The 27,936-nt window shown below is 34.9% G+C and overlaps 1 protein-coding gene across 1 annotated transcript in view; it reads right to left on the bottom strand.

The window, feature by feature from the left end:
* Window positions 1-1,421: 1,421 nt before the first annotated feature.
* The window catches only part of LCA5 (lebercilin LCA5), a 49,499-nt gene continuing 22,984 nt past the window's right edge, over window positions 1,422-27,936 (bottom strand). Inside the window, exons 3-7 of the mRNA XM_028108097.1 lie at window positions 8,233-8,370; window positions 7,206-7,302; window positions 6,400-6,542; window positions 4,037-4,169; window positions 1,422-2,288 (exon numbers count right to left, since the gene is read on the bottom strand). Coding sequence (XP_027963898.1) covers window positions 1,426-2,288; window positions 4,037-4,169; window positions 6,400-6,542; window positions 7,206-7,302; window positions 8,233-8,370 — 1,374 coding nt within the window. The 3' untranslated portion in view covers window positions 1,422-1,425. The remainder of the gene's footprint in view (window positions 2,289-4,036; window positions 4,170-6,399; window positions 6,543-7,205; window positions 7,303-8,232; window positions 8,371-27,936) is intronic.

Raw genomic sequence — 27,936 nt, 5'->3', positions numbered from 1 at the left:
TGGGAGACTCAGTTCCCAATGAATGACAGTAACACAATTTAGAAGACAATAGATATTCTATCTTTTCATTAGAGACCTATCCAGGTAAGTCTTGCCAAATAGTTATGAAATTATACTCAATAACAAGCATTAAGAACTCAAGATAAAACAGTAACTCGGGTCCCCTCATCAGTATATATGCTTGGCATCAGAAATCATACTATTAGTGAATACATACTAAATTCTGGGGGTGGGGGGGAAGCTCACTTTAGAATTAAGTGTCAATCTACATTTTTTTATGCTTTCCCTGATACACTGTTTCTCCCACTCTTCACTTTAACAGTGTTTTCTCCTCGGTTGGTGGTATATTACTTCTTAAAGACCAATCATACCCAACATAATCCAAGGTCATCAACTCCTTTGTAGCTGAAGTAAACTACAAACAGCAGAAAACCAACACATTTCAACAGAAAAACATCTGCCCTACTCAGCAAGGCAGAAGCCCCATCTCTAAAACATTTTTAAACAATGGTTGCTTTAAAATTAGTCCTATAAGCCCAATAGTATTACACTATCATTATCATTGGTTTTGATAGCAAGTTCAAACCTTAAAAATATATATTAAAAATTTCCAAGTTAGATTACTCTGGAAACATAACTGAGTTGAAAAATCTTTCTATATTATTAGGATGAAATTTCTTTAATTTCATGTATTTGGGTATGAGATTTCATACCCAGTCACTGAGATACAGAGTGTAAGAGGAAAAGAATTACTGATTACCACTGTACCCAAGTCTCCAGGAGCTATGACAGAGGAATTATGCAAGCAAACAGACAAATGTCTCCTGATCTCAACCTAATATGTTAGCAGAGTTGTAGGCAAGCGATTTAATGCATCTCTTAAGTGGGAAATCCCTATGTTGTCACAGCTTCCACTTAAGAGTAGCTCAACTATGCTATATGAGAAAGGGACCCCTGTCCACAGAGGACAGGGCTCCTTCCAGTGCTCCACCATCTGGGAGCTATCTTCCCAACGCAGAGCCTCACACCTTCAATTTCCACTCGACAAGACTATATTTACTTCAATGAGGACATGACCAAAAATAAGTAAATAAATAAATAGGGATAAAAATAGGAAATAAATATGAACTCCAATGGAGTAAAACTTCCTATAGAGCTGATTAAGAAGTAAAACCTATTTGTAAATAAAAAGCCAAAACCAAGCAAAATACATCTCTGTTTTTGGGTTCATTCAAAAGTCTCCTTCATTCTTAGCAAACTATGTGGTGAGATATGATCTACTTCTTTCCATTTACACTGTATTTGTCTATTAAAAATCATTCCTTAATAAGGACTTTTTAATATTAAAAATTCTAAAGGTTTATAATAAATATTGTATTAAAATATTTTAATATTTACAATTGGAAAAATGTATACTGTAGTCAGTCATCTCAGGGCTACTTCTTCAATTTCATCTTCTACAGATTCCACTGCTTTTACTGCTGGTTTACTGTTTGCATGTTTTAATCGGTGTCTATTTGGATTAAAACTTCTTCCTTCACTGAGGAAAAAGTCATCATCTTCATCACGTTCTCTATCCCCGCTGCTCTTATCCCCTGGGAGAAAATTTAGAGGGTCAAGGTCTCCTTTGCTGGCAGCCCGAGAATTTGCGTCACTGCTTTTAGAGGAAATGGTGTTGCTGCCACTGGCACCAAACAGCTGTTCCATCAGATTAGCTTTTTTCTCTCTTCTTGTAATTAAATCTACACTGTCTTTACTATGTTTCTCTATACTGTTTCTTTGGACATCCACAAGGCCACTCTTTTGGCTAAATGAATTTGACTTCCCTGATGTTTTCGCAAATGAAGGCACATAGCTGCCAAATGCAAGCTCATTTGGGAAGGCTGGGCTTCTAGTATTTCCTGGATTCTGACCATCTCCTTTTGGAGTGAAAAGGCTGATGTCTTGCAGATGATGCCCATTAGATACTCTCTCTGAGGATTCAGAGAACATGTATGTTTTGGGGCTTCTCTCTGGGGAATGCAGTTTTGATTCCGAATCAGGAAGCAATGGCAGAGGAGGGCATTTTATATTCCGAGAATCTTGGAGTTCTCTGTTGATCTCATTCAGTTTAGCAAGTAGCATTTCTCTCTTTAGCCTTTCTTCTTCTTCTTCTTCCAATTTATCAATATTTTGAATTTGGTACATTTCCATTTGGTATCTTCCAGTTTCCAATGTGGGCTTTTCTTCTCTCTCCAGCAAAGATATCTTGTCTTTTTGCTTTTTAGCAAGTTCTTCTCTTTCCCATTCTGTATGAAATCAAATTTAAAAAATGGGATTTTACAGCAGTCATTATTTTTAAGTAGGAAAACTTAATTCTCATCTGTTACAAAACAGTCTATCTAATTTAGTTATCAGTACAGTGAGAATGAACACCATAAATTTCATTGCTACACTTGATATTCTGGAATTCAGAAAGAATATACTTAATGTGTATTGCATTTAAAATTCACATTTATAGAAAAAAAATTGTTCTTCAGTGTAGAGGTAATTGGAAGAAGGTTCTCTCTTTTTTTATACCTAATATAGTACTGTACACTGAGTGGATGTACACTGAAGAGATGGATGGAGTTTATTTTAAACTTAAACTGAACCTCTGGGTGTCCTACCCTGAGAAGGACACAACATCACTCATTTGGTATTCTGACTCAAGATACATTAAGTTGAATCTAATTAAGAGAACACTTCAGATAAACCTCAAATGAGGAACATTCTATTTTTTAAAAATGGGTCTTTATTCATCAAAAATGTTAACCTCAAAATATTTAGAGAAGACTAAAGAGATAGGAGAACTAAATGCAATTCATGATCATATCCTGGAGAGAAGAAAATGCTATAAAGGACAATACTACATCAAATAATAAAACTAATATGGACAGCAGATTAGAGAAATGTGTTGTATCAAAGTTAAATTTTCTGAAGTTGAAAACTATACTGGAATGATGTTAGAAAATGTCCTTATTTTGTAAAAGCACACATGCAAGTATTTTAAGGTATGGGCATGCGATATACAACTTATTCTTAGTAACTTTAGTAAATGGCATACATTCTCACTGATGTTTGAGATCATTATTCCATACAAACTCCAGGAAAAAAAATAAAGATGAAAAGAAGGGGCCAGTCCTCTGTTACTTTATTCCTTTTCCTGGTACCTAGGAAGACCACAGTACCTTTCTATTCTGTTTTATAAATAATGTGAAAGAATCTCCCTTTGTGCCTTAGCCAATAGTAATATATCTTCTATTTCAACTGTTACATTGTTTTAAGGACACACACACAAATATACATTCACTAATTTAAGCAACAATTTGGTCATAATTTTACGTTCCATTAACTTTAAGGAAAAAAAGGATTTCTCTGCAAGAAGTTTCTATAAAACTAATGAAATATATAGAGAGGATTAGAGTCAGGGATTCCTCTTACCCATACCTTTAAGACATTTTATCCAGATGGAAATGAATTTATTCCTGAACTTCATTTTCAGTATCTGAAACTATGTGAGTTGGTTCACTAAACTTCCACACTATTGGTTAAACATGTTAAAGATTTACTTTCATACTAAAATGAAAGAAAACTTACAGGAATATATTTAGGACCTCACAATTCATTGATTTTAATGTTTGGGCTAGTCTACAGAGTCTCAAGGTCAAGCCAATAGAGTGCATTATTGTCTTTCAGTTATCTCTTCATCAAGCTTTAGCTAACATATACACAAAAATTTCCCCTTTTATCTGAATTTTACTTCATCTGAATTTTCTGAAGGTAACTTGTCCTTATTCCCTAACCCCAAAGAGCAACTTAACCATATGTTTTTCTTTCCTTAGTAACTTTATTCAAATGTTTGTGATTCCTAATAGACCATCCCCTACCACTTTATCAACCTTTTGTTATTCTGTATAACCAATTCATTGTTCAGCTGGAAAATATCAGGGAATGCTAACCCTTTCTTTCCCGAAGGATGCTGATTCATCACTTGATAAAACAAACTCTTTCTTACCATCTTCCAGCTTCTCAACCTCCTGATTTACAACATGGAGTCCTTGATCTTTAAAAAATTTTTCTTCTCTTTTCACAATTGGGTTTAGAATCCCTGCTTCTTCATGTTTACCTCTCTCTTGCAATTCCAGGTCCTATTACATATTTTTTTAAAAATGCAAGTTCACACGTCAAAAGGGGGAAAAGCTATTTAAATATCATAGAGTCATCTCCCATTAAATATGACACCAACTAAGTTACAAATTAAAGCAAATTTTAATTTAATAAAGCAGTAAGTCACAAGCTACCAACCCTTTGAGAGATATTTTAAAGGCACACAAGATTATTTACTTAAAATTTTTTTTTAAAAAGTATAACACATATCAGAACCAATACCATGGAATTAAAGCCAATACCCTACCTAAAATTCTTAAGAGACATGTTTCAGAAGTATCCTTGCTTTGTACATTTCACAACAAAATCTGATTAATTCAGTTAACGAGGAAAGGTTATTAGCCAACTATGGAGGCCACATGAGAAGGCGCTGCTGAACTATAATACAGGCAACTGCACTGAATCTTTCGAGTTTATACTTACTGTGTCCAAAGCCTGCAGTAAATTTTATATTTAAATCAAAAATGAAAACTTAAAATTACATTTATATGGTCCCTTTCACGTGTATAATTTTTCTGAATAAAAGAAAAATACTTATTATTAGTACAGCAGTGGATTGTCCCCTAGTATCAATTTTCCTCTTCTTCCTTTTAGTTACAGAATCCCTTGAGTTTTAGCAGGGTTTAAGGGTGCTCAACTGGAAACTACATTTGCTAGTCTCCCTTGCACTTAAACAGGACCAAAGAGATTTGAGTGACAGTATGTATGCAACTTCTGATCACATTTATAAAAATAAAAGCTGCTTGCCCTCCACTTCCTCATTCCTCCTTCTCACAAAGGTGGTGAGCCAGTTCCAACCATACAGAGGAACCGTACACTCTTTAAGATGGAAGAACAGTAAGACAGAGGATGACTACCAAGGAACAAAGCTGTCTACCTATAATGGACTACCCACTGACCTTCAATCTATTAGAAAAGAAAGAAAACTTGTATCTTTCTTGAGCCACTGTATTCTGGGTCTCTTTCCAACAGGAAATTTGCTTGCACTTTAACAATGTTCCCTTTTGCTGAGACCCTTTAAAGTGGCAGGATCAGTCTTAAGAACTTTATAAACTGTGTGATTAGTTATTACCACAACCTGATGGACAGCCCATCCTTGTTTTATAGATTAGGAATTGGGGATCCAGGAAGTCACACATGTCAGAGCCAGAATTTAATTAAAAAGGCAGTGCTAACTCCAAGGCTATACCCTTTCACTGTATCAGGTTGCTGCTCCTCATGCTGCATCTTACAAAGACCATTTTTTTAGTCCTTTTAAAGTTAAGAATGACTTTGCTATTTCAAAAAGACAACATGATTTAGTTTCAAAGACAGTGAAAATATAGGAAGAAAGAAACTTAGCAGATACAGCTACTCAGGAACCCAATCAGACCATCTTTTCTCTTTTATACCACAAGAAAAAAATCTCAGGGTCACTGGGAAATCTATAAGGCACAAAAACACAGGAATATATGAGATATGCTGGATCCCTGGCATACTGTTTTCTTTGGAATTTAAAACTATAAATACAAAATATAGAACCTTTTAGACAAAAGAACATTGTGGTATTCTGTTTAAAAGTCCTTTTAAATGAAGGCCCAACACAGACTCCCCTGAATGTCACTCTAATTTGAATAGTCTGAAGTCAGATTCCACTGCAATACTTTGCTCAACATTCAGCTAATCTGTAAAATTCTCAAATAGGAGACCAAAAAATATGTAGATAAATCCTAAAAAATTATTTGAAAACTAGTAAAATTTGCTAATAAGTGTAAAAGCAAGGAGGGTTTTTAGAAATTATCTGGGTACATAAAAGGTAAGAACCTCTATTTCTGGGACACCTGGGTGGCTTCAGTTGGTTAAGCATCTGATTCTTGATTTCAGCACAGGTCATGATCTGAGGATCGTGAGATCGAGCCCTGCTTTGGGCTCTGCACTGAGCATGGAGCCTGCTTAAGATTCTCTCTTTCCCTCTCCCACTGATCTCTTTCTCTTGAAAAAAAGAAAAAAGAAAAAAATAAGAAAAACCTCTATCTTCAACCCAGAAGGTACAACTAACCTTCCTGAAGCATCTGGAAGATGCAATAAAAACTAAGAGTCAATCCAAAGGAATTTAATAAAATACTCTCTTTAGAAGGCTACTTGCATATTTACACAAATACAGTACTGATATTGTTTTTGGGAATAACTTCAAACCCAGAGTTTAGTACCTAATCATGTTGCTAAACTCACCAAAGTAAGATGTTCAGGTTCTCCCCAACTGTTTTCATAACACATAACCGTTTGTGGTGTTATAGGAAATTCTTCCAGCTCCACGTCTTCACTGGTTTGTACTCCTTTTGTACACTGGTTCGTAAAATCACTCTGGCATGCGGCTACCATGAAAATTACAGAAGTCTTCGTTGAACAGTGCTAAGATATATGGAATTTAACTAGTATATGTTTGCCATCTACCTGATATAATGCATGTTTTGCTCAGCTCTATGACTAGTACTATCTTTTTTTTCTAGGATTTACTGGCAATTATGTAATTTGAGGACAATTTAGACAGGTAAACCCTGTTAAAGTTTGTTTTTAACTTTCTGCAATTCAGAAGAGGAAAATTTATACTTTTATTTTAAAAAAAAAGTAAAGATATGCATAATAATACCAAAGTATTTATGAGTGAAATGAAATGACAGCTGGGATTTACTTTAAAATAGTCTAAAAAAAAAATACTTGAAGTAGAAAAAAATAGATGAAATAAGATTAGTAAAATATGTAACTGTTAAAGCTAAGTGATGCATAAATAAAGGTTCATTAAAATAAAATCAAGTACCAGTTTGGAGTCTTATTTTTATAAAAGTTTCAAAAATTATAAGAAAAAATTTAAACCTTAGAAAAAATAGAAGATTGACATGATTTCTGAAAACTAACTATAAGGAAATTTAAATTTACTTCAGTGAAGTTCTTTCTCCTTCCTTCTACTTTAGAATTATTTGATTTTATTATTAATAAGTGACAACTACAATGTTTTTCAATAATAATAGCTACTATACCATTTTTTCTTGATCTAAGTTCTTTTTCTTTCTTTGGAGAAGACTTTGGTAGCCGATTAGAATATATGTTTTTTATATCCAGTTCTCTCTCCTTTTCCTGAAAAGTAACCCAATACAATTAAGGATGTAGAGTATGAGTTTAAAATAAAACAGAAAAATTCTCACCTTGCCAACTGGTATTTTCCTTACCAAACTGGAATATACTATACCTAGTTCAATTTCCCTTCTTAATTACTGAACTATAGAAAGGAATATCTCTAGGACATCTAGGTTAGGGCAGTGATTCTCCCTAAAAAGTGCAATATGTACTGGCAAACAAAAAAAATTAGAGTAAATAAGACAAAATTCATTTTCTACCCATTCCTACCTAATAGAGCTAGTAAGGTCTTAAGACTGTCTTCCAAGCTTGGCAACAGAGACCAAAATAATTTCATTAGCATCTTTCAAACATGGCCTTGGAGTTACTGACAAGTTAAAAATTGGACTTTTTAAAAACACAGTGTTCTTTTATCATTTTGAGGCTATGGTTCTTAGAATTTGATTAACAAAAACTTCTATGTAAGATAATGCATGAACATTCAATTTTGCACAAAATTTCCACCCATCAACGACCTCTGGATAGAATTAAGAACACCTTCAACAAAATTAAATAATGTGAATGCTTCCTCTCAACACTGTGAAAATGAAGGGCATTATTTGAAACAACTTTTAAAATAATCCTAGGGTTATCTGAGAAGAACACTGGGATATTTAATCACGCAACAGAGAAAAACTCCAGTTCCCATAATTCCTTCCAGGATTTCATAACTTATTTTAGTTATATCAATTCTATTAGGATTCAATGTGTCACTTCTGGCATTTGTCACAGTGATTATATCAACAAAACTTCTCTTTAAAAGTACCAAAGAGAATAGAATTTTGTAAATTACATTGTCCCAACTTACAAATATGAATGTTTTTTACAATGCTGAATGTTCAATATATTTTATATATATATTATCCATTAAATAAATAAACACATACTTACTTTTAATTTGTGATACAGTTGTTGTAGCTCCTTTTGAAGGACTTTATTTTCATCATGAGCCTCATATGCCCTTTTCCTTTCAGCAAGCAACTGTCTTTGGAAACTGTTAGTACTCAGCTCAAGGTTTTTGGATAGTTCCTATAATGTGTATATAAACATATAAAAAAATAGTACTTGAAAATAACTGAAGAGTAAAACACTGCACTCAGCACTGAAATAATGTTTTTAGTAGTACCATAAAAGACCTACAAATCAGGCTGCACTTAGTGTTCATGAACATAAACTGGAAAACAAATCTACCAACAATTTAGTAAGGTACTTAGCCTATTATTCCTTATTTTGCTTTTCACAATGATTTGCAAATAAATCCTTAAGCATTTGCCTGAAGCATACATGAACAGTCATTTAAGTTGGTTGTAAATTCAGCCAAAGCATGTGATGAGAAACACTGGCATTTGGGAATCATAGTTCAGGCAAATATATACCAAGGCAGCTGCATAAAACTACACAGCACTATTCAAGGTGCAGAGATTACTTTGTAAAACATTTCTAGCTAAAAATAATAGTCATTTCAATGGTCTTCAAATGTTTTCCATAAAGTTTGTGAAAAAATTTAGGTTAAAATCTTTTCTTTTAGGTGACATCAACATCATGGTGGCATGAGTCATTCCTTTTTTCCCCACCTTTCAATTTACAACTAATCAGATCCATAAAACAAACATCTATAATTAAACTAAAGCACTTCTGCACAGCACACCAGCATACCTGAGAGAACCATCCATCTCTGCACCTGAAAGTGGGTGGACTGGACATCAGAGGAGGCTATGGAGCCAGGGCTGGTGGTACAGGTGGCAGAGGTGGTGGCAGGCCCATATGACCTTTCTGGCAGAGGAGGCGGAGGGTAAAGGTGGTAAGTGGGAATCTGCCCGGCCACATGTGCGGCAGTTGGAGGGACTCACTCTCTGAGAGATCGCAGTGACTAAGGGGAGGAGAAGGAAAGGGAAGGAGGCAAAGAGAACTGAAGGAATGAAGGAATACCATTTCCTGGGCTGTATACCCAGGATTCTGACAAGAGATCATCCATGAATCTCTGGGAGACATCCCCCAACTCAAGGATCCCCTACTGGGAAATGGGCACAGCCAAAGAATTAAGTGGTAAGCACACACCTCCCTCCACTCTGCCACCACACCTCTTCTTTCCCATCCATCAGCTTTTTTTAATTGTATAATTTTTTTTCTCATATGCATTTTATTTGAAGGCCCCTGATTTTCTCAGTACTGTTACATGTATATAGCCTTCTGGTCCCTAGGGATGGCTTAAGGTCTTTAAATAGCTCAAAGAACAATTGGGAACTTGAGCACTAACTAGATATTTGAAAATATTAAAAAGCTGTTAATTTTTTAGATGTTATTCTTGGTATCGGTCAATGGCATTGTGTTTTTAAAGTCTATATTTTAGAGAGATACAAGGTGAAATATTTAGGAATAAAACAACAGGATATTCAATATCTACTTCCAAATAATACAGAGAGGTGGAGGAGAGTATATATGAAAAAATATTTTCTATAAGGTGACATTTTTTATTGAAGTATAGTTGACCCACAATGTTAGTTTCCAGTGTACAACATAGTGATTCCACAACTCTATACCTTATGCTGTGCTCACCACAACTATAACTAACATCTCACCATACAATGCTATTATAGTATCACTGACTACATTCCCTATGTTGTGTCTTTTATTCCCGTGACTTACTCATTCCATAACTGGAAGCCTGTATCTCTACTCTGATTCACTCATTTTGTCCATCTCACCACCACTCTCCCCTCTGGCAAAAATCAGTTTGATTTCTGTCTTTATGGATCTGTTTCTGCCCTCCTTAAGCCCCATCACCTATTTAACCCATCCCCCCCAAGCCACCCCCTTCAGTAGCCCTCAATTTGTTCTCTATAGTTAAGTCTCTTTTATGGTTTGCCCCCCCTCTCTTTTTTCCCCTGTTCATTTGTAAATGGAATTGTTTTCTTAATTTCACTTTCTGCTACTTCGTTATTAGTGTATAGAAACACAACTGACTTCTATTAATTTTGTATCCTGCAACTTCACTGAATTCATTTATTACTTCTAATGGTTTTTGGCGGAGTCTTTAGTGTTTCCTACATATGATCATGTCATCCGAAAACAGTGTCAAGTTTAACTTTTTTCTTACCAATTTGGATGACTTTTATTTCCTGTCTAATTGCTATGCCTAGGTCTTCTAGTACTATGTTATATAAAAGTGGCAAGAACAAGACATCCTTGTCCTGTTATTAATCTTAAAGCTGTTTTGCCCCGAGTATGATGTTAGCTCTAAGTTTGTCATATATGGCCTTTATTATGTTGAGTTATGTTCCCTCTACACCCACTTTATTGAGAGATTTTATCATGAATGGATGTTGAATTTTGTCAAATGCTTTTTCTGCAGCTATTGTGCTGATTATATGATTATTATCCATCACTTTATTAATGCTGTGTATCATATCGACTGATTTTTGAATATCGACTGCCCTGATATCCTGGAATAAATCCCCCTTGATCATGGTGAATAATTTTAAAAAATATATTGAATGCAGTTTGCTAATATTTTATTGAGGATTTTTTGTATCTGTGTTCATAGGGGATATTACTGGCCTATAGTTTTCTTTTTTTGTAGTGCCTTTGGTTTTGGTATCAAGGTAATATGACCTTGTAGAATATATCTGGAAGCTTTCCTAAAAACCTCTTCTATATTTTAGTTTGAGGAAAATAGGTATTAACTCTTCTTCAAATGTCTGGTAGAATTCACCTATGAATTCATCTGGTCCTGGACTTTTATTTGTTGAGTTTTTTAAATTATTAGTAACAAAAGTGAATCAGTAATCAGTGTATTCAAATTTCCTATTTCTTTCTGATTCAGTTTTAGAAGATTGTATGTTTCTAGGAATTTATCCATTTCTTCTACATTGTCCAATTTTTTGGCATATAATTTTTCATAGTAGCCTCTCATAATCCTTTGTCTCTGTGGTGTCATTTGTTACTTCTCTTTCATTTCTGAATTTATTTATTTAGGTCCCATCTCTTTTTCTTGGTGTGTCTGCCTAAAGTTTTATCAAATTTTTTTTTTTCCAAAGAGCCAGTTCTTGGTTTCATTGATCTTTTCTATTGTTTTTTTAAGTATCTATTTCATTTATTTCTGTTCTGATCTTTATTATTTTCGTCCCTTGACTGGCTTTGGGCTTCGTTCTTCCTTTCCTAGTTCCTTTAGGTATAAGGTTATATTATTTGAAATTTTTGTTTCTTGAGGTAGGCCTTTATCATTTTAAAATTTCCCTCTTATACCTGCTTTTGCTATATCCCAAAGGTTTTGGAACATTGCGTTTTCATTTTCAGTTGCTTCTATGTATTTTTCACTTCCTCCATGATTTCTTTGTTGACCTCTTGATTGTTTCATAATACGTTGTTTAGCCTCCTTGTTTGTGTTTATTCATAATTCTTTTATTGTAACTGATTTCTAGTTTCATATCATTGTGGTCAGAAAGGATGCATGATATGAATTCAATCTTCTTAAATTTATTGAGACTTGCTTTGTAGCCTAATGTGATCTGTCCTGGAAAACGTTTCATGTGTACTTAAAAAGAAATGTGTATTCTGTTGCTTTGCAATGGAATGTTCTGTTAAGTCCATCTGGTCTGTGTCATTCAGGCACTGATTTTCTGCCTAAATGATCTATCCATTGATATAAGTGGGGTGTTAAAATCCCCAACTGTTACTATTTTGCTGTCACTTTCTCCATTTATGTCTATTAGTATATGCTTCATGTATTTAGGAGCTCCAATGTTGGGTGCATAATTACAATTCTTATATCTTCTTCTGGTATTAACCCCTTTATTAGTAGTAATAAGATTAAAAAAAGGCATTATGTCTATTTTTTTCAAAGGTTTTATTTATTAGAGAGAGAGCATGAGTCGGGGGGGCAGAGGGAGAGGGAGAAGCAGACTTCCCACTGAACTGGGAGCCTGATATGGGGCTGGATTCCAGGACCCTGGGATCATAACCTGAGTCGAAGGCAGACACTTAAATGACTGAGCCACCCAGGTGCCCCTACATGTCTGTTTTAAATTCTACTTTGTCTGTTTTAAGTATTGCTACCCCAGCTTTTTAAATTTTCACTTCCATTTGCATGAAATTATCTTTTCCCCTCTCTTCACTTTCAGTCTGTGTCTAGATCTGAAGTGACTCTCTTGCAGGCAGCATATAGATGAGTTTTGTCTTTGTATGCATTCCTCCTAACCCCTCCCCACCATGTCTTTTGACTTGAGCATGTAGGCCATTTCAATTACAATAATCACTAATATCTATATACTTATTGCCATTTTGTTAATTATCTTCTGGTTGTTTTTGTAGTTCTTCTGTGTTCCTTTCTTCTCTTTGGGATGGAATGTACTGTTAAGTCCATCTGGTCTAAGGTCTCTTCCCTTTGGAATGACGGACATTAGTGTTTTGTTTGGCTTACTTTCTCTTCATTTTTTTGTGTATCTATTATAGGTTTTAGATTTGTGGTTACCATAAGGCTCATATATAACATGCTAAGTACATATACCCAGTCTTAAGGTGATGATGGTACTTAAGTTCAAACACATTCTAAAAGAATTTCATTTTTTTACGTCTCCCTCCATTTTTACTGTGTATGTCGTCATATTTTACATCTATTTTGTGTGTCCCCTTTTTTTTAGTTAAAATTAATTTTGCTATTTTTGTCTTTTAACCTTCATACTAGCTTTGTAAGTAATTGCTCTACTCCCTTTGCTGTGTGTTTGCTTTTATTCATAAAATCTTTTCCTTTTATAATGTTCTAATTATGTCCTTTACTTTTCCACTTAAAGAAGTCCCTTTAACATTTCTGGTAAGGCCATTTTAGTAGTAATGAACTCCTAAACTTCTGTCTGGAAAACTGTTTCTCTTTCAATCCTTAATGATAACCTTGCCAGTAGAGTATTCCTGATTGTAATGTTTTCCTTTCAGCACTTGGGATATATCATGCCACTCTCTTCTGGCCTGCAAAGTTTCTGCTGCAACTTACCTGTACCCAACCTCAGCTTTAGCTGCACTGCCAGGGTGTCCCTGAGGAGGACCTCCTGGCTGGCATACGGCCAGGTTGTCCTCTGTGTCGAGAGCCCCAGGACAAACCAGTTAGCACCCACTTCAGCTATCAGGCCAGAGCACCCACTGTGTGGAGAGCCCTGGGACTCCCTCAGCTTGCACCCACTAAGCTTCAGCTGTCCTGCCAGGGTGTCTTCTACATGGAGAGACCCAGGACTGACCCGGCCCCCAACCACTTCAGCTCTAGCAATCCCAACAGGGCAGGCCCAGCATGGAGTGCCCTAGGAACCACAGCCCATGTCAGATACAGCTGAAGAGACAGAGAAATATATGACAAACGAAAGAAGACAAAAACCTCAAAAAAGGACTAATGAAACATAAACCAATTTAGCTAATAAATAGTTTAAAGTAGTAGTCATAAAGATGCTCACCCTGAAGAGTGTAAGACTCAGTAAGAACTTCAACAAAAAGATAAAAAATATATAAGAACCAATCGGAGTTGGTTCCAGTCCCAAATGGCGGAGGAATAGGAGACTGTAGTTTCGTCTGGTCCCAGGAATTCAGATAGCTATCAAATCATTCTGAACAACTGAGAACTCAAATGGAGATCTAAGAAAAGAAAAGCTGCAAGCAACTCTACAAACAGAAAAGTGGCCACTTTTTGCACCATAGAAGGTGAGGAGAAATGAATCCGAGGCAATATAGTGGAAGATAACTGCCTGCTGGGGTAGGGAGCCTCTGTCAGCTGGCTATCGAAAAGTGACATGGCAGTGGAGTGCAAAATCAGAACTTTTAGAAGTCTGCTCCAGTGAGGGACGTCCCTGCTTGAAAGGCGCTCAGGTGGCAAAGTGGGGCAGAATCCTAGGTGGGGCAGTGTGGTCTCAGGACCCCCGGGGATCACGAAGAACGGGGGTGTCTGAGTGAAGCAGAGTCCCAGGCACTGGAGTGGGGAAGCCGGCTACAATCAGCAAGCCTGGAGTGGGTGTTCAGCTCAGTGTTGCCATAAACCAAGAACAGACTGGCACCACACCTATCCACAAAGACCTGCCAGACCAGAGAGGTCTGACCATGTTATATTCAGGTGCTAAATAAGAATACTTTATCCAGCTAGGATGTCATTCAAATTAGAGATAAAAAGCTTCTAGAACAAACAGAAACTAAAAGAATTTGTCATCACTAAACAAGCCCTACAAGAAAAGGGGATCCTTTAAGCAAAGAGAGAGCCCAAAAGTAACAGAGACCAGAAAGGAACAGAGACAATATACACAAATGGTAACCTTTCAGGTAATACAATGGCAAAAAATTCATATCTTTCAATAGTTACTCTGAATGTAAATGGGCTGAGTGCCTCAATCAAAAGACAGAGGGTATCAGATTGGATAAAAAACCAAGACCCATCAATATGCTGTCTGCAAGAGACTCATTTTATACCCAAAGACACCTCCAGACACAAAGTGAGGGGGTGGAAAACTATAATCATGCTCATGGACATGAAAAGAAAGCGGATGTGGCAATCAATCAGACAAATTAGATTTTAAACCAAAGACTGTATTAAGAGATGAGGAAGGACACTATATCATGATTAAAGGGTCTAGCCACCAAGAAGATCTAACAATTATAAATATTGATACCCCTAACATGGGAGCAGTCAATTACATAAGCCAATCAATAACAAAATTAAAGAAACACATTGATAATAATACAGTAATAGTAAGGGGACTCACTTGCTGAAATGGACAGATCACCTAAGCAGAAGATCAACAAGCAAACAAGGACTCTGAATGACATATTGGACCAGATGGATTTCACAGATATATTCAGAACATTCTATCCTAAAGCAACAGAATACACATTCTTCTCAAATGCACATGGAACATTCTGCAGAATAGATCACATTCTGGTCAAAAACCAGGTCTCAACCAGTACCAAAAGATTGGGATCATTCACTGCATATTTTCAGACCACAGTGCTTTGAAACTTGACCTCAATCACAAGAGGAAATTTGGAAAGAACTCAAATACATGAGGGCTAAAGAGCATCCTACTAAAGAATGAATGGATCAACCAGGAAATTGAAGAAGAATTTAAAAAATTCATGGAAACAAATGGAAATGAAAACACAACTGTACAAAACCTTTGAGATGCAGCAAAGGCAGTCCTAACAGGGAAGTATATCCCAATACAAGCCTTTCTCAAGAAACAAGGTTTCAAATACACAACCTAACCTTATACCTAAAGGAGCTGGAGAAAGAACAGCAAATAAAGTCTAAACCTAGCAAGGAGAAGAGAATTAATAAAGATCAGAGCAGAAATCAATGAAACAGAAAACAAAAGACCAGAAGAACAGAACTATAATATTAGGAGCTGGTTCTTTGAAAGAATTAATAAGACTGAGAAACCCCTGGCCAGACTTATTAAAAAAAAAAAAGAGAGAGAAAGGGCCCAAATACATAAAATCATGAATGAAAGAGGAGCGATCACAGCCAACACCGAAGAAATACAAACAATTATAAGAACATATTATGAGCAACTATATGCCAACAAATTAGATAATCTGGAAGAAATGGATGCATTTCTAGAGACATATAAACTACCAAAACTGAAACAGGAAGAAACAGAAAACCTGAACACAGACCCATAACCAGCAAGGGCATTGAAGCAATAATAAAATCTCCCAACAAACAAGAGTCCAGGGCAGGATGGCTTCCCAGGAGAATTCTACCAAACATTTAAAGAAGAGTTAATACCTATTATGCTGAAGCTGTTTCAAAAATAGAAATGGAAGGAACACTTCCGAATTCTTTCTATGTGGCAAGCATTATCTTGATCCCAAAACCAAAGACCCCACCAAAAAGGAGAATTACAGACCAATATCCCTGATGAACATGGATGCAAAAATTCTCATTAAAATACTAACCAATAGGATCCAACAGTACATTAAAAGGATTATTCACCACAACCAAGTGGGATTTATTCCTGGGCTGCAAGGGTGGTTCAACATCCTCAAAACAATTTGATACACTACATTAATAACAGGGCAAGAACCATATGATCCTCTCAATAAATGCAAAAAAAGTATTTGACAAAGTACAGCATCCTTTCTTGATTAAAACTCTTCACAGTGTAGGGATAGAACCATATTCCTATTATAAAAGCCATATAAAAAAGCCCACAGCAAATATCATTCTCAATGGGGAAAAATTGAGAGCTTTTCTCCTAAGGTCAGGAACATGACAGGGATGCCCACTATCTCCACTGCTGTTCAAGATAGTACTAGAAGTCCTAGCCTCAGCAATCAGACAACAAAAAGAAATAAAAGGCATCCAAATCAGCAAGGAAGAAGTGAAACTCTCACTCTTTGCAGATGATAGGATACTCAATGTGGAAAACCCTAAAGTCTTCACCCCAAAATTGCTAGAACTCATAGAGGACTTCAGCAAAGTGGCAGGATATAAAATCAATGCACAGAAATCAGTTGCATTTCTATATGCTAACAATGAGACAGAAGAAAGAGAAATTAAGGGGTCAATCCCATTTACAATTGCACCAAAAATCGTAACATACCAGGAATAAACCTAACCAAAGAGGCAAAGGGTCTGTACTCAGAAAATCATACAAAAGAAATTGAGGAAGAATACTCATGAAAGAAATGGAAAAACGTTCCATGCTCATGGATTAGAAGAACAAATATTGTTTAAATGTCTATGCTACCCAGAGCAAGCTACACATTCAATGCAATCCCTATCAAAATACCATCAACTTTTTTCACAGAGCTGGAACAAATAATCCTAAAATTTGTACGGAACCAGAAAAGACCCCAAATAACCAAAGGAATGTTGAAAAGGAAAATCAAAACTGGTGGCATCACAATGCCAGACTTCAAGCTATATTACATAATCATCAAGACAGCATGATACTGGCACAAAAACAGACACATAGATCAATGGAACAGAAAAGAGAACCCAGATATGGGCCCTCAACTCTATGGTCAACTAATCTTCAACAAAGCAGGAAAGAATGTCCAATGGAAAAAACTTTCTTCAACAAATGGTGTTGGGAAAATTGGACAGCCACATGCAGAAGAATGAAACTGGACCATTTCCTTACACTACACACAAAAATAGACTCAAAATGGATGAAAGACCTAAATGAGAGACTGGAATCCATCACAATCCTAGAGGAGAACACAGGCGGCAACCTCTTAGACCTCAGCCACAGCAACTTCTTGCTAGACACGTCTCCAAAGACAAGGGAAACAAAGGCAAAAAGGAACTATTGGGACTTCATCAAGATAAAAAGCTTTTGCACAGCAAAGGAAACAGTCACAAAACCAAAAGACAACTGACAGAATAGGAGAAGATATTTGCAAATGTCTTATCAGATAAAGGGCTAGCATCCAAAATCTATAAAGAACCTATCAAATTCAACACCCCAAAGAACAATCCAATCAAAAAATGAGAAGACATGAACAGACATTTTTCTAAAGAACACATACAAATGGCCAACAAACACATGAAAAAAATGCTCCACATCATTCAGCATCAGGGAAATACAAATTAAAACCACAATGAGATACCACCTCACACCTGTCAGAGTGGCTGCAATTAACAAGTCAGGAAACAAGAAATGTTGGTGAGGATGTGGAGAAAGGGGAACCCTCTTACGCTGTTGGTGGGAATGCGGGCTGGTGCAGCCATTCTGGAAAACAGTATGGAGGTTCCAACTTCCTCAGGGAGTTGAAAATAGAGCTACCGTACAACCCAGCAATTGCACTACTAGGTATATACCCCAAACATACAAATGTAATGATATGAAGGGGCACCTGCACCCCAATGTTTATAGCAACAATGCTCACAATAGCCAAACTATGGAAAGAACTCAGATGTCCATTGATAGATGAATGGATAAAGATGTGGTGTGTACACACACACACACACACACACACACACACGTATATATGTGTGTATATATATATATATATACACACACACACATACACACACACACAAATGGAATAATACTCAGAATCAAAAAAATAAAATAAAATCTTGCCATTTACAACAATGTGGATGGAACTAGAGGGTATTATGCTAAGCGAAGTAAGTCAGAGAAAGACAATTATCAAATGATCTCACTCATATGTGGAATTTAAAAAAGAAAAATCCAGAGGATCATAGGGCAAGGGAAATCAGAGAGGGAGATAAACCATAGGAGACTCTTAATCCTAGGAAACAAACTGAAGGTTGCTGGAGGGGAGAGGCTGGGGAGATGGGGTATGGGTGAAGAACACTGAGGAGGGCATGTGGTGTAATGAGCACTGGGTATTATATAAGACTGATTATCACTGAGCCTTACCTCTGAAACTAATACACTATATGTTAATTGAACTTAAAATAATTTAAAAATAAAATGAAAAAAAGAGAACCAGAGTTGAAGAATACATAACAAAAATGAAAAATACACTAGAAGGAATCAACAGATTAGCCGATGCAGGAGAAACTAACAGCAGTCTTAAAGACAGGATAACAGAAAGCACCTAAGCTGAAGTGCAAAAAGAAAAATGAATTAAAAAAATGAGGATAGTTTAAATGATCTCATGGACAACATTAAGCAAACAAATGTTCGCATTATAGGGGTCCCAGAAGGAGAACAGTGAAAAAGGCAGAAAATTTACTTGAAGAAATAATAGCTCAAAACTTTCCTAACTGGAGGAAGGAAACAGAATCCATGTTCAGGAGAAAAGAAGAGTTCCCAACAAGGTAACCCTAAGGAGGTTCACACCAAGAGACATAAAAATTAAATGTGAAAGATTAAAGAGAGAATTTTAAAAGCAGCAAGAAAGAAAAAGTTATATAGAAGGGAAAGCCCATAAGGCTATGAGCTGATTTTTCAACAAAAACGTTGAAGGCCAGAAGACAGTGGCATGATATATTCAGAGTGCTAAAAGGAAAATACCTAAAACCAAGCAAGGTTATCATTCAGAATGGAAGGAGAGATAGAGTTTTTCTGACAAACAAAAGTTAAAGAAAGGAGTTTATCACCACTACACTGGCCTCACAGGAAATGTTAAAGGGATTTCTTTAAGTGGAAAAGAAAAATCCACATTATAAGTAAAATAAAAAGTTATGAATTAAGATATAAAATATGACAAATGGATCAAATGTAAAAGATTTCTTTTAGAATGTGTTCAAAGTTAAGGGGCTATCAACTTAATATAGACTTCTATATACTTAGGATCTTATAAATGAACCTCATAGCAATCACAAATCCAAAACCTATAATAGATACATAAAAAAATAAAGCCAAGCATAACCCTACAGAAAGCCATCAATCACAACAAAAAAAGAGCAAGAAAGGAACAGAGAAGAACTAAAAAAACAACCAGAAAACAGTTAATAAAATGGCAAAAAGTACATAACCATCAATGATGACTTTAAATGTAAATAGTCTAAATGCTCCACTCACAAGTTATGGAGGCAGGAGGGTAGGGATAAAAAACCAAAACCCATCTATATGCTATCTAAAAGAGACTTGTTTCACACCTAAAGACACATACAGACTGAACGTGAAAGTATTCAAAAAGATATCTCATACAAATAGAAGCAAAAGAAAAGCCAGAGTAGCACACTTCTACCAGACAAAACAGGACTTAAAATGGACTATAATAAAAGACAAAAATGGGCATTATGTAATAATAAAGTAATAATAATAATAAATAATAAAATCCAACAAGAGGATATAAAAATTTTAAATATATGAAGGAAATATTAAGACACTATGGGAGAAGTTGGTAGTAATACAATAAAAGTAGGTGATTTTATTATCCCACTTACATCAATGGAGGGATCATCCAGGCAAAAAGAAGTAAATAATGTCTCTGAATGACACATTAGACCAGATGGATGTAACGAATATAACCAAAACATTCCATACAAAACAACAGAGTACACATTATTTTCAAGTGCAAATGAAACATTCTTCAGGACAGATCACATGTTAGGCCACAAAACAATGCCTCAACAAATTTAACAAGACTGAAATCATACCATGCATACTTTTCTGACTACAACAGTATGAAACTAGACATTAAGGGAAAAAAATGGAAATAGCACAAACACATGGAATATGAATAATATGCTACTAAACATCCAATGGGTCAACCAAGAAGTCAAAGAGAAAATAAAAAAAAATACATGCAGACAAATGAAAGTGAAAATACAATGTTCCAAAATCTCTGGCATGCAGCAAAACCATATGTAAGAGAGAAATTTATAGCAATAAAGGCCTAACTCAAAAAACAAGAAAAATCAAGGAAACAATCTAGCCTTACACCTAACGGAACCAGAAAAAGAAGAGGGAAGGAAATAATAAAGATTTGAGTAGAAATAAATAAAATAGAGACTAAAACAAAACAAAACAGAAAAGATCTGTGAAATCAAGAACTGGTTTTTTGAAAAGATAAAAAAAATTGATAAACCTTTCACCAGACTTAATAAGTAAAGAAAAAAGACCCAAATAAGTAAAGCCAGAAATGAAAGAGAAGTAACAACCAACACCACAGAAATACAAGGGATTATAATAGTATGAAAATTGATATGCCAAAAAATTGAACAATCTAAAAGAAATGGATACATTCCTTGAACCATAGAATCTTCCAAAACTGAATCAGGAAGAAACAGAAAATCTGAGCACACTGATTACTAGTAATAAAACTGAATCAGTAATCAAAAAACTCCCAACAAACAAAAGTCCAGGACCAGATGGATTCACAGGTGAATTATATCAAACATTTAAAGAAGAATTAATACCTGTTTTCAAAAAATAAAAGAGAGAAAGCTTCCAAATACATTAATGAATCCTCAATAATACCTCAATAAAATATTGGCAAATCTAACTTAGTAATACATTAAGAGGATCATTCACCATAAACAAGTGAAGTTTATTCCAGGGATGCAAAGATGGTTCAATATTTGCAAATCGATCAATGTGATACACCACATCAACAAAACCAAGGATAAAAATCATATCATCTCAATATGTAGAAAAAACATTTGATAAAATTCAACATCCATTTATGATAAAAAACTCTCTACAAAATGAGTTCAGAGGGAACATACCTCAACATAATAAAAACCATATAAACCCACAGCTAACATCATACTCAATGGTGAAAAACTGAGAGCTTTTCCTCTAAGAACAGAACAAAACAAGGATGTCCACTCTCACCACTTTTATTCAACATAGTACTAGAAGTCCTAGTCACAGGAATCAAACATAACGAAATAAAAGGCATCTGGATTGGTAAGAAAAAAGTTAAACTATGATGATGACATAATACTATCCACGGAAAAGCCCTAAAGAATCCATCAAAAAAAAAAAAAACTATTAGAATTTATAAATGAATTCAGTAAAGTTGCAGGATAGAAAATTCACAGAAATTGGTCACGTTTCTATACACTAATAAAGTAGGAGTAAGAGAAATTAAGAAAACAATTTCCTTTACAATTGTACACTTTTACAACTGTACACAAAAAATAAAAAATAAAATACCTGGGAATAAATTTAACCAGGGAAGTGAAAGACCAGTACTTTCAAAACTATGAAAAACTGATAAAATGAATTGAAGATGACACAAACAAATGGAAAGCTATCCATGCTCATGGACTGGAAGAATTAATACTGTTAAAATGACCATTTACCCAAAACAGTTTAAAGATTCAATGCAATCTCCACTAAAATGCCAGCAGCATTTCTTTTATACAACTAGAATAAACCTAAAATTTGTATGAATGCCACAAAAGACCCTGAATAGCCAAGTAATCTTGAGAAGAGAAACAAAGCTAGAGGCATCACAATCAGTTTTAAGAAATGCTACAAAATGGTAGTAATCGAAACAGTATGGTACTAGCACAAAAGCAGACACAGGGATCAACTGAACAGGATAGAGCCTAGAAACAAACCCACACTTACATAGTCAATCAACCTATAATAAAGGAGGCAAGAGTGTAAAATGGGGAAAAGACAGTCTGTCAATAAACAGTGCTGGGAAAACTGGACCATTTTCTTACACCATACACAAAAATAAACTCATAATGGATTAAAGATCTAAATGTGAGACTTGAAACCATGAGCCTCCTAGAAAATAACATAGGTAGTAGTATCTTTGACGCTGGCTGTTGCAACATTTTTCTAGATGTCTCTCAGGCAAAGGAAACAAAAGCAAAAATAAACTATAGTGACTACACCAAAATAAAAAAACTTTTACACAGAGAAAGAAACCAACAAAATAAAAGGGTTACCTAATAAATGGGAGAAGATATTTGCAAGTAATATATCTGATGAGGGGTTAATATCCAAAACATATAAAGATATAAAATACAGCACCACAAAACCAAATAATCTGATTAAAATGGGCAGAGAACCCGAACATTTTTCCAGAAGATATACAGAAGGCCAACAGACCCATGAAAAGATCCTCAACATCCTTTATCATAAGGGAAATGCAAACCAAAACCACAATGAGATATCATCTTACACCTGTCAGAATGGCTAGAATCAAAAATCAAGAAATAACAAGTGTTGGCACAGATACAGAAGGAGAGAAACCCTCGTGCACTGTCGGTGGGAATGTAAATTGGTGCAATCACTGTGGAAAACAATATGTAGGCAGAAAATTAAAAACAGTAATACCATTTGATTCAGTAATTCTACTACTTATCCAAAGAAAATGAAAACACTAATTCGAATTAGTCATTCTTTGAGAATTTTTATAATCTTGATGCAAAAACTGGATAAGGACAGCCTGAAAAATAAATCATATGCCATTCTTATATATGAATATTGTTGTAAAAATCCCAAATATTAGCCAAAGGAATAGAGCACTGTACACAAAATATATCCCAACTAAGTACCATTTATACCAAGAAAGCAAAGGATAAGAGTAGTTTAATAACAATATATAAATGTAATTTTCCATGTTAATTAAATGAGAATAATCATTTCAATAGAAGCATTTGAACAATTCAATTATTATCCATGATTTTAAATAAAATTCCTAGCAAGCTAGTAAAAGAAGTAAATTTCTTCACATATAATATACATAATATGTACACACAGAAAAGATACAGGGTATACACTAAAATGCTAAAATTGGTGATATCTGAGTGTAAGAATGTTTATTTTTCTCGCTTTTTTAATAATGCACATGTGCTACTTATATAAAAATAAAACAATTTTTATAAATCTGTCTCAATGAAAATAAAATAGGAAGGAGATATATCTATCAACTTCAGAAAAATAATTACTTCTGAGGAAAGCAGAAAAATGGATGTTTTGGAGAAAAGTGTACAGGGAAGCCTTAAAGTAACATCTTCTAAGTATATGATCTAAAGGAATAGTAGCAAAATATTAAGTAGATTCGTGACTGTTTTAAATATTTCCTTTTCTATATGTTCAAAATATTTCATAAGAAAAAAATTAAAAGTGCTTCTACAAATTGAAGATATGGAATTGAAAAAATGTAAATAGTTGTTACCTTTTGCTGGAAGGACTACAGGTATTTTTTCCCCTACTTTACTGTCAATTTCAAAATGTCTTTAAACAAAAATTTAAATACTTAAGTGATATTTCACCAAAACGAAATATCACAGAATTGTAACTCTTTAAAAGAAATAAAGGTTTATATAATTTAGCAACTTTTGCAAGCAAACCCAAAGGATAACTAATCTTACCTCCACTTACTGCTTATTAATAAAGCAATAACATAACAATACTGCATTTGTTTAAAAAGGTCTGTAAGTGTCTGTTGTTTTCATCTCTGCTGAGTTATTATAACTCAATCCTTAAGATTTAGACCCTTGGGTATACAAGGACCACAGCCCAATTTATAGGAATAGTTTTGTTTGTTTGTTTGTTTTTTTACAACAGTGCTAGTAAGATGATCATTCAGTCTCTGCACAAATAGTTCTGGTGACAGAAAGTTCAGTAATTCAAAGGTTCTAATTTCACTGCCATTGGACAATTCCCAATTATTTCGAAGTTCTTCCTTATGAATAAGCAGAAACCTGCTCCCAGAAATATCCATTAGGTTTGTACTGCCTTTAGGAACATCCAAGAACATGTCTATTTCTCCTTTTCCAACAAAACAGCTCTTTAAATACTGAACTACATTACATTTCCCTTAATTTGAAACTTATTCACGGTTCCATGGTTCTTCCACCATTTCTTATATTACTATTTTTCACCCCCGGGTTCTCTGCTTGCTCTCTACATGTCACTTTGTTACCTAAAATTTGGTACCTGTTTTCAGATGTGATCTGGCTGGTAAAATTAGTTGTTATTAATGCCAGGGCCTGGGAACCAGCATAATTGGTTAACTGTTTTTTTCCTTCTGTTAACTTTTTAAGCAGCTATATGACCACAGGTTCAACAACTAAAACCCTGTGCTTTTTTTAAAACTTGAATTCCTTTCAAATCAGGTCTCCCCATATTAGTAGCCATAAAATAGATGGAAAAAAACTAAGGACTCAACAGTTAACCAGATTAAATTTTATCTTGCTTGTTTGGGGCCAGATTCTTGAGCCCAGGGAGATCTTAATCTTGTCATCCATCAAAGTAGCTGCCCCTCCTATTTCTGAACCTGTCATGAATGCCACTTTCTTTCATTGATCCATCTATCCACTCAATCCTTTAAAAAAAAACATTAATTCTAGCCAGATAGAATGTCAAATGTTACAAACACAAAATGAAATAAGACCTGTCTGTTCTTGCCCTTTTTAGGAGCCCAAATTCACTGATAAATATGCTGACAAAGGGCCAGGGTCTAAGATGGCACCCCAAAGCACCTACCTATAAATGTTCTCTCCAAACTGATAGCTGTTTATTTATTTGTACCCTCTGGGTTCAGCTGCTGATCCAATTGTAAAGCTTTCTAACATTTACATTTCTCCATTAAAACACAAACAAGAAAGATTTCCCATATCCACTATATACTATATCTACTAGCATATATATATATATATATCTATTCTTTGTATAGAGAAAAATTAATAGGTATAGTATACTTTGCTGTACCAATCTTGCAATCTTATGAGGAAAAGAGTAAGGGTAGTTCTAAGTGAGAAATATGTTCCAAAACATTCAAAAATTTGGTAGAGACTGGCATTGTTTACCTATTAATAATGTCTAACATTACCTCTGCCTACCTTTGAAAACACTGGGACTTCCTTTTTCTCACTTTTCTTACCTGTTCCTAGTCTTCCTAACTCCCCAGTGTATACTGACAAAAGCTCTGAAATCACATTCATAAGGTTCTTCAGTCCTTTGGGGGATAATTCATTTGAATGTGGAGAATGAGCTCATTTAAATAAGTTATCTATCTCTTATTATTTCTTCACCTGCTTTGAGCAGGACAAGAGAGAAGCAAACTTGGAATCTAATAGTTATACTTTCTCTGAGCATTACAAGCAGTGGGCTTTGGTCTTATTACTCTAATGAAAACTCTGCTGTTTTCTTTTAAAGTGTCTACAAGCCTTTGCTCACTCTTGAGTTTTTGTCTTCAAACATACAACTAGATGTTACTCCACAGTATTTAGCATGGCTAGTACCAAAAATAAAACAGATTTCAGAAGTGGTTCCCGCTCAAAAAACTGCATATAAAGAATCAGCATGATATGACAGATTTTGAAAAAAACAATGTGTTGCTTTTCTAGTGTGTGCATCATCTTATCAGATATTACTGATAAGACAGCCAAAGTTAATATTTTAATTCATGCTACCATAAAATTATGAGAATACTCAAATGTACTTTTACAAGAAGATCACAAATACTACTTAGCTTTTAAAAAATGTGATAAAATTACAAGGATATTATTAAAATGGTAATAGAATAAAAAGAGCAACAGAATGGGAGATGGCTGACTGCTGTTCTAGTTCCAAACATGTGGTTCTAGTGACCTGTGTGATTCTATGTGATCTGGAAGAAGAAAAATAACATCTCTCTGTCCTACCTTCCTCAATTGTTAAATGCTTGAATTGGACTACAGAGTTCCCCAAGAAGGTGTTTCAGGGCTGCATCAGACTGCTAGGCAACTGAATTTCTGCAGCCTAACTCACCAGTCACCACAAAGAATAGTTCAGCCTTTATCTGGCTGCCTGTGAAGAAATGCTAAAATTTGAAAAACCAATGGATGAAATTGGTAGTTTTTAAATATTTTTGGAAAACAACAGAATCCTTGAAGTACACTGAACTCATTTGAAAACCAATGCAAAAACGATTTCTATGGTCCTTTCAAAGTCTCAAATACTACTATGCTGTGATGTATTTACTTTTAAATAATGTACTTTGAGTGCACTTTATTTTTCAGTTATATATTAGGTGCCTAAAAAGTACCAGGCACTGAGCTAGAATCATCATGAACTTAATCTCAAACACTGTTTATCACCATCTGCAAGATTTTACAGAGTGAAAACTTGAGTTAATATAATCTAAGTGGCATTGGATATCATAAAGCTAGTCCAGTAGGGAACCAGAATTTGAACCTAGGTTGAATATTTGTGTGCATGTATAAAATTCTGTTTCATTAGGAACTCAACACCTTAGGAAGTAGTATTAGTTAACAGCATAATTAAATATACACTAAATAATTTTTTTATTTGGTCTTAAATTCTGAGCCAATAATTTTTGACAAGTTAGCAAAAGTCATCACTGTTTCTATATTAAAGATACTTTCATAAAAATGCATGTATTTTAAAATCGTATTGAGTGATACTAATCACAAGGAAAGTCAATTTAATCATAGTTTTTCTTGTAGTAATAAAGTTAAATTCTTTTAAGGAATAAAATCTTTAAGAGAATTTAAGAATATTTTATAAATATTTTATATCTATTTCTTGTTCTAATATTTAACTTCTTTAATAAAAAATAAAATCTTTAAAAGAATTTATTACTACAAGAAAAACTTATTCAAAAGCATTCTTTAGATTCCTTTTATCAACAAATAACCAAAAATGATTTGAAAATGCTTTATTGATTTCCACTTCCAGGAATTTTCCATTAGTATGCTTATATATGCATGCAAAGACTTAAGTTCACTACCATAACGTATATTTATACTAAACCAAAACAAATTCCTAACATATGTGTAAACCAAAACAAATTCCTAACATATGTGTTAGTAAGGGAAGAGGTTCAACATATTATGATGTATCTACACAATGGAATAGATATCACCTTCAAAAAGAATGAGGCAGGAGAAAGTGATGTCACCAAAATGATGACATACATCAATCCTGACATCACTCCCCCTTACAAGAACAATTAACAACTACTCACGGACAAGACACCATTGAGACAATCCTAGAACACAGGAGTGAGGCTGAAGCAACCCCCTGCACCAGAGACCAAGACAGACTGCATTAGAAGGGTGAGAGGAACAGCTACACTCTGATTCCACTGCCCTTCCCATAGGCTGCCACAACACCGTGCCTCTAGTACCTCCAGTGGGAAGAGATGGCCCCGAGGGACATCCAGCTCCTCCAGAATTGTAGGTTGCTTTGTAGGAGCCCTTACTCTGGTTTCACTTCACAAGGA

This window comes from Eumetopias jubatus, unplaced genomic scaffold (genome assembly GCF_037043125.1).
Source record: "Eumetopias jubatus isolate StellerSeaLion01/CBP00866 unplaced genomic scaffold, mEumJub1_p1.0 scaffold_6, whole genome shotgun sequence".
Classification (NCBI taxonomy): domain Eukaryota; kingdom Metazoa; phylum Chordata; class Mammalia; order Carnivora; family Otariidae; genus Eumetopias; species Eumetopias jubatus.
Note: the sequence above shows the minus strand (reverse complement) of the source record. Positions and strands in the feature narration are given on the sequence as shown.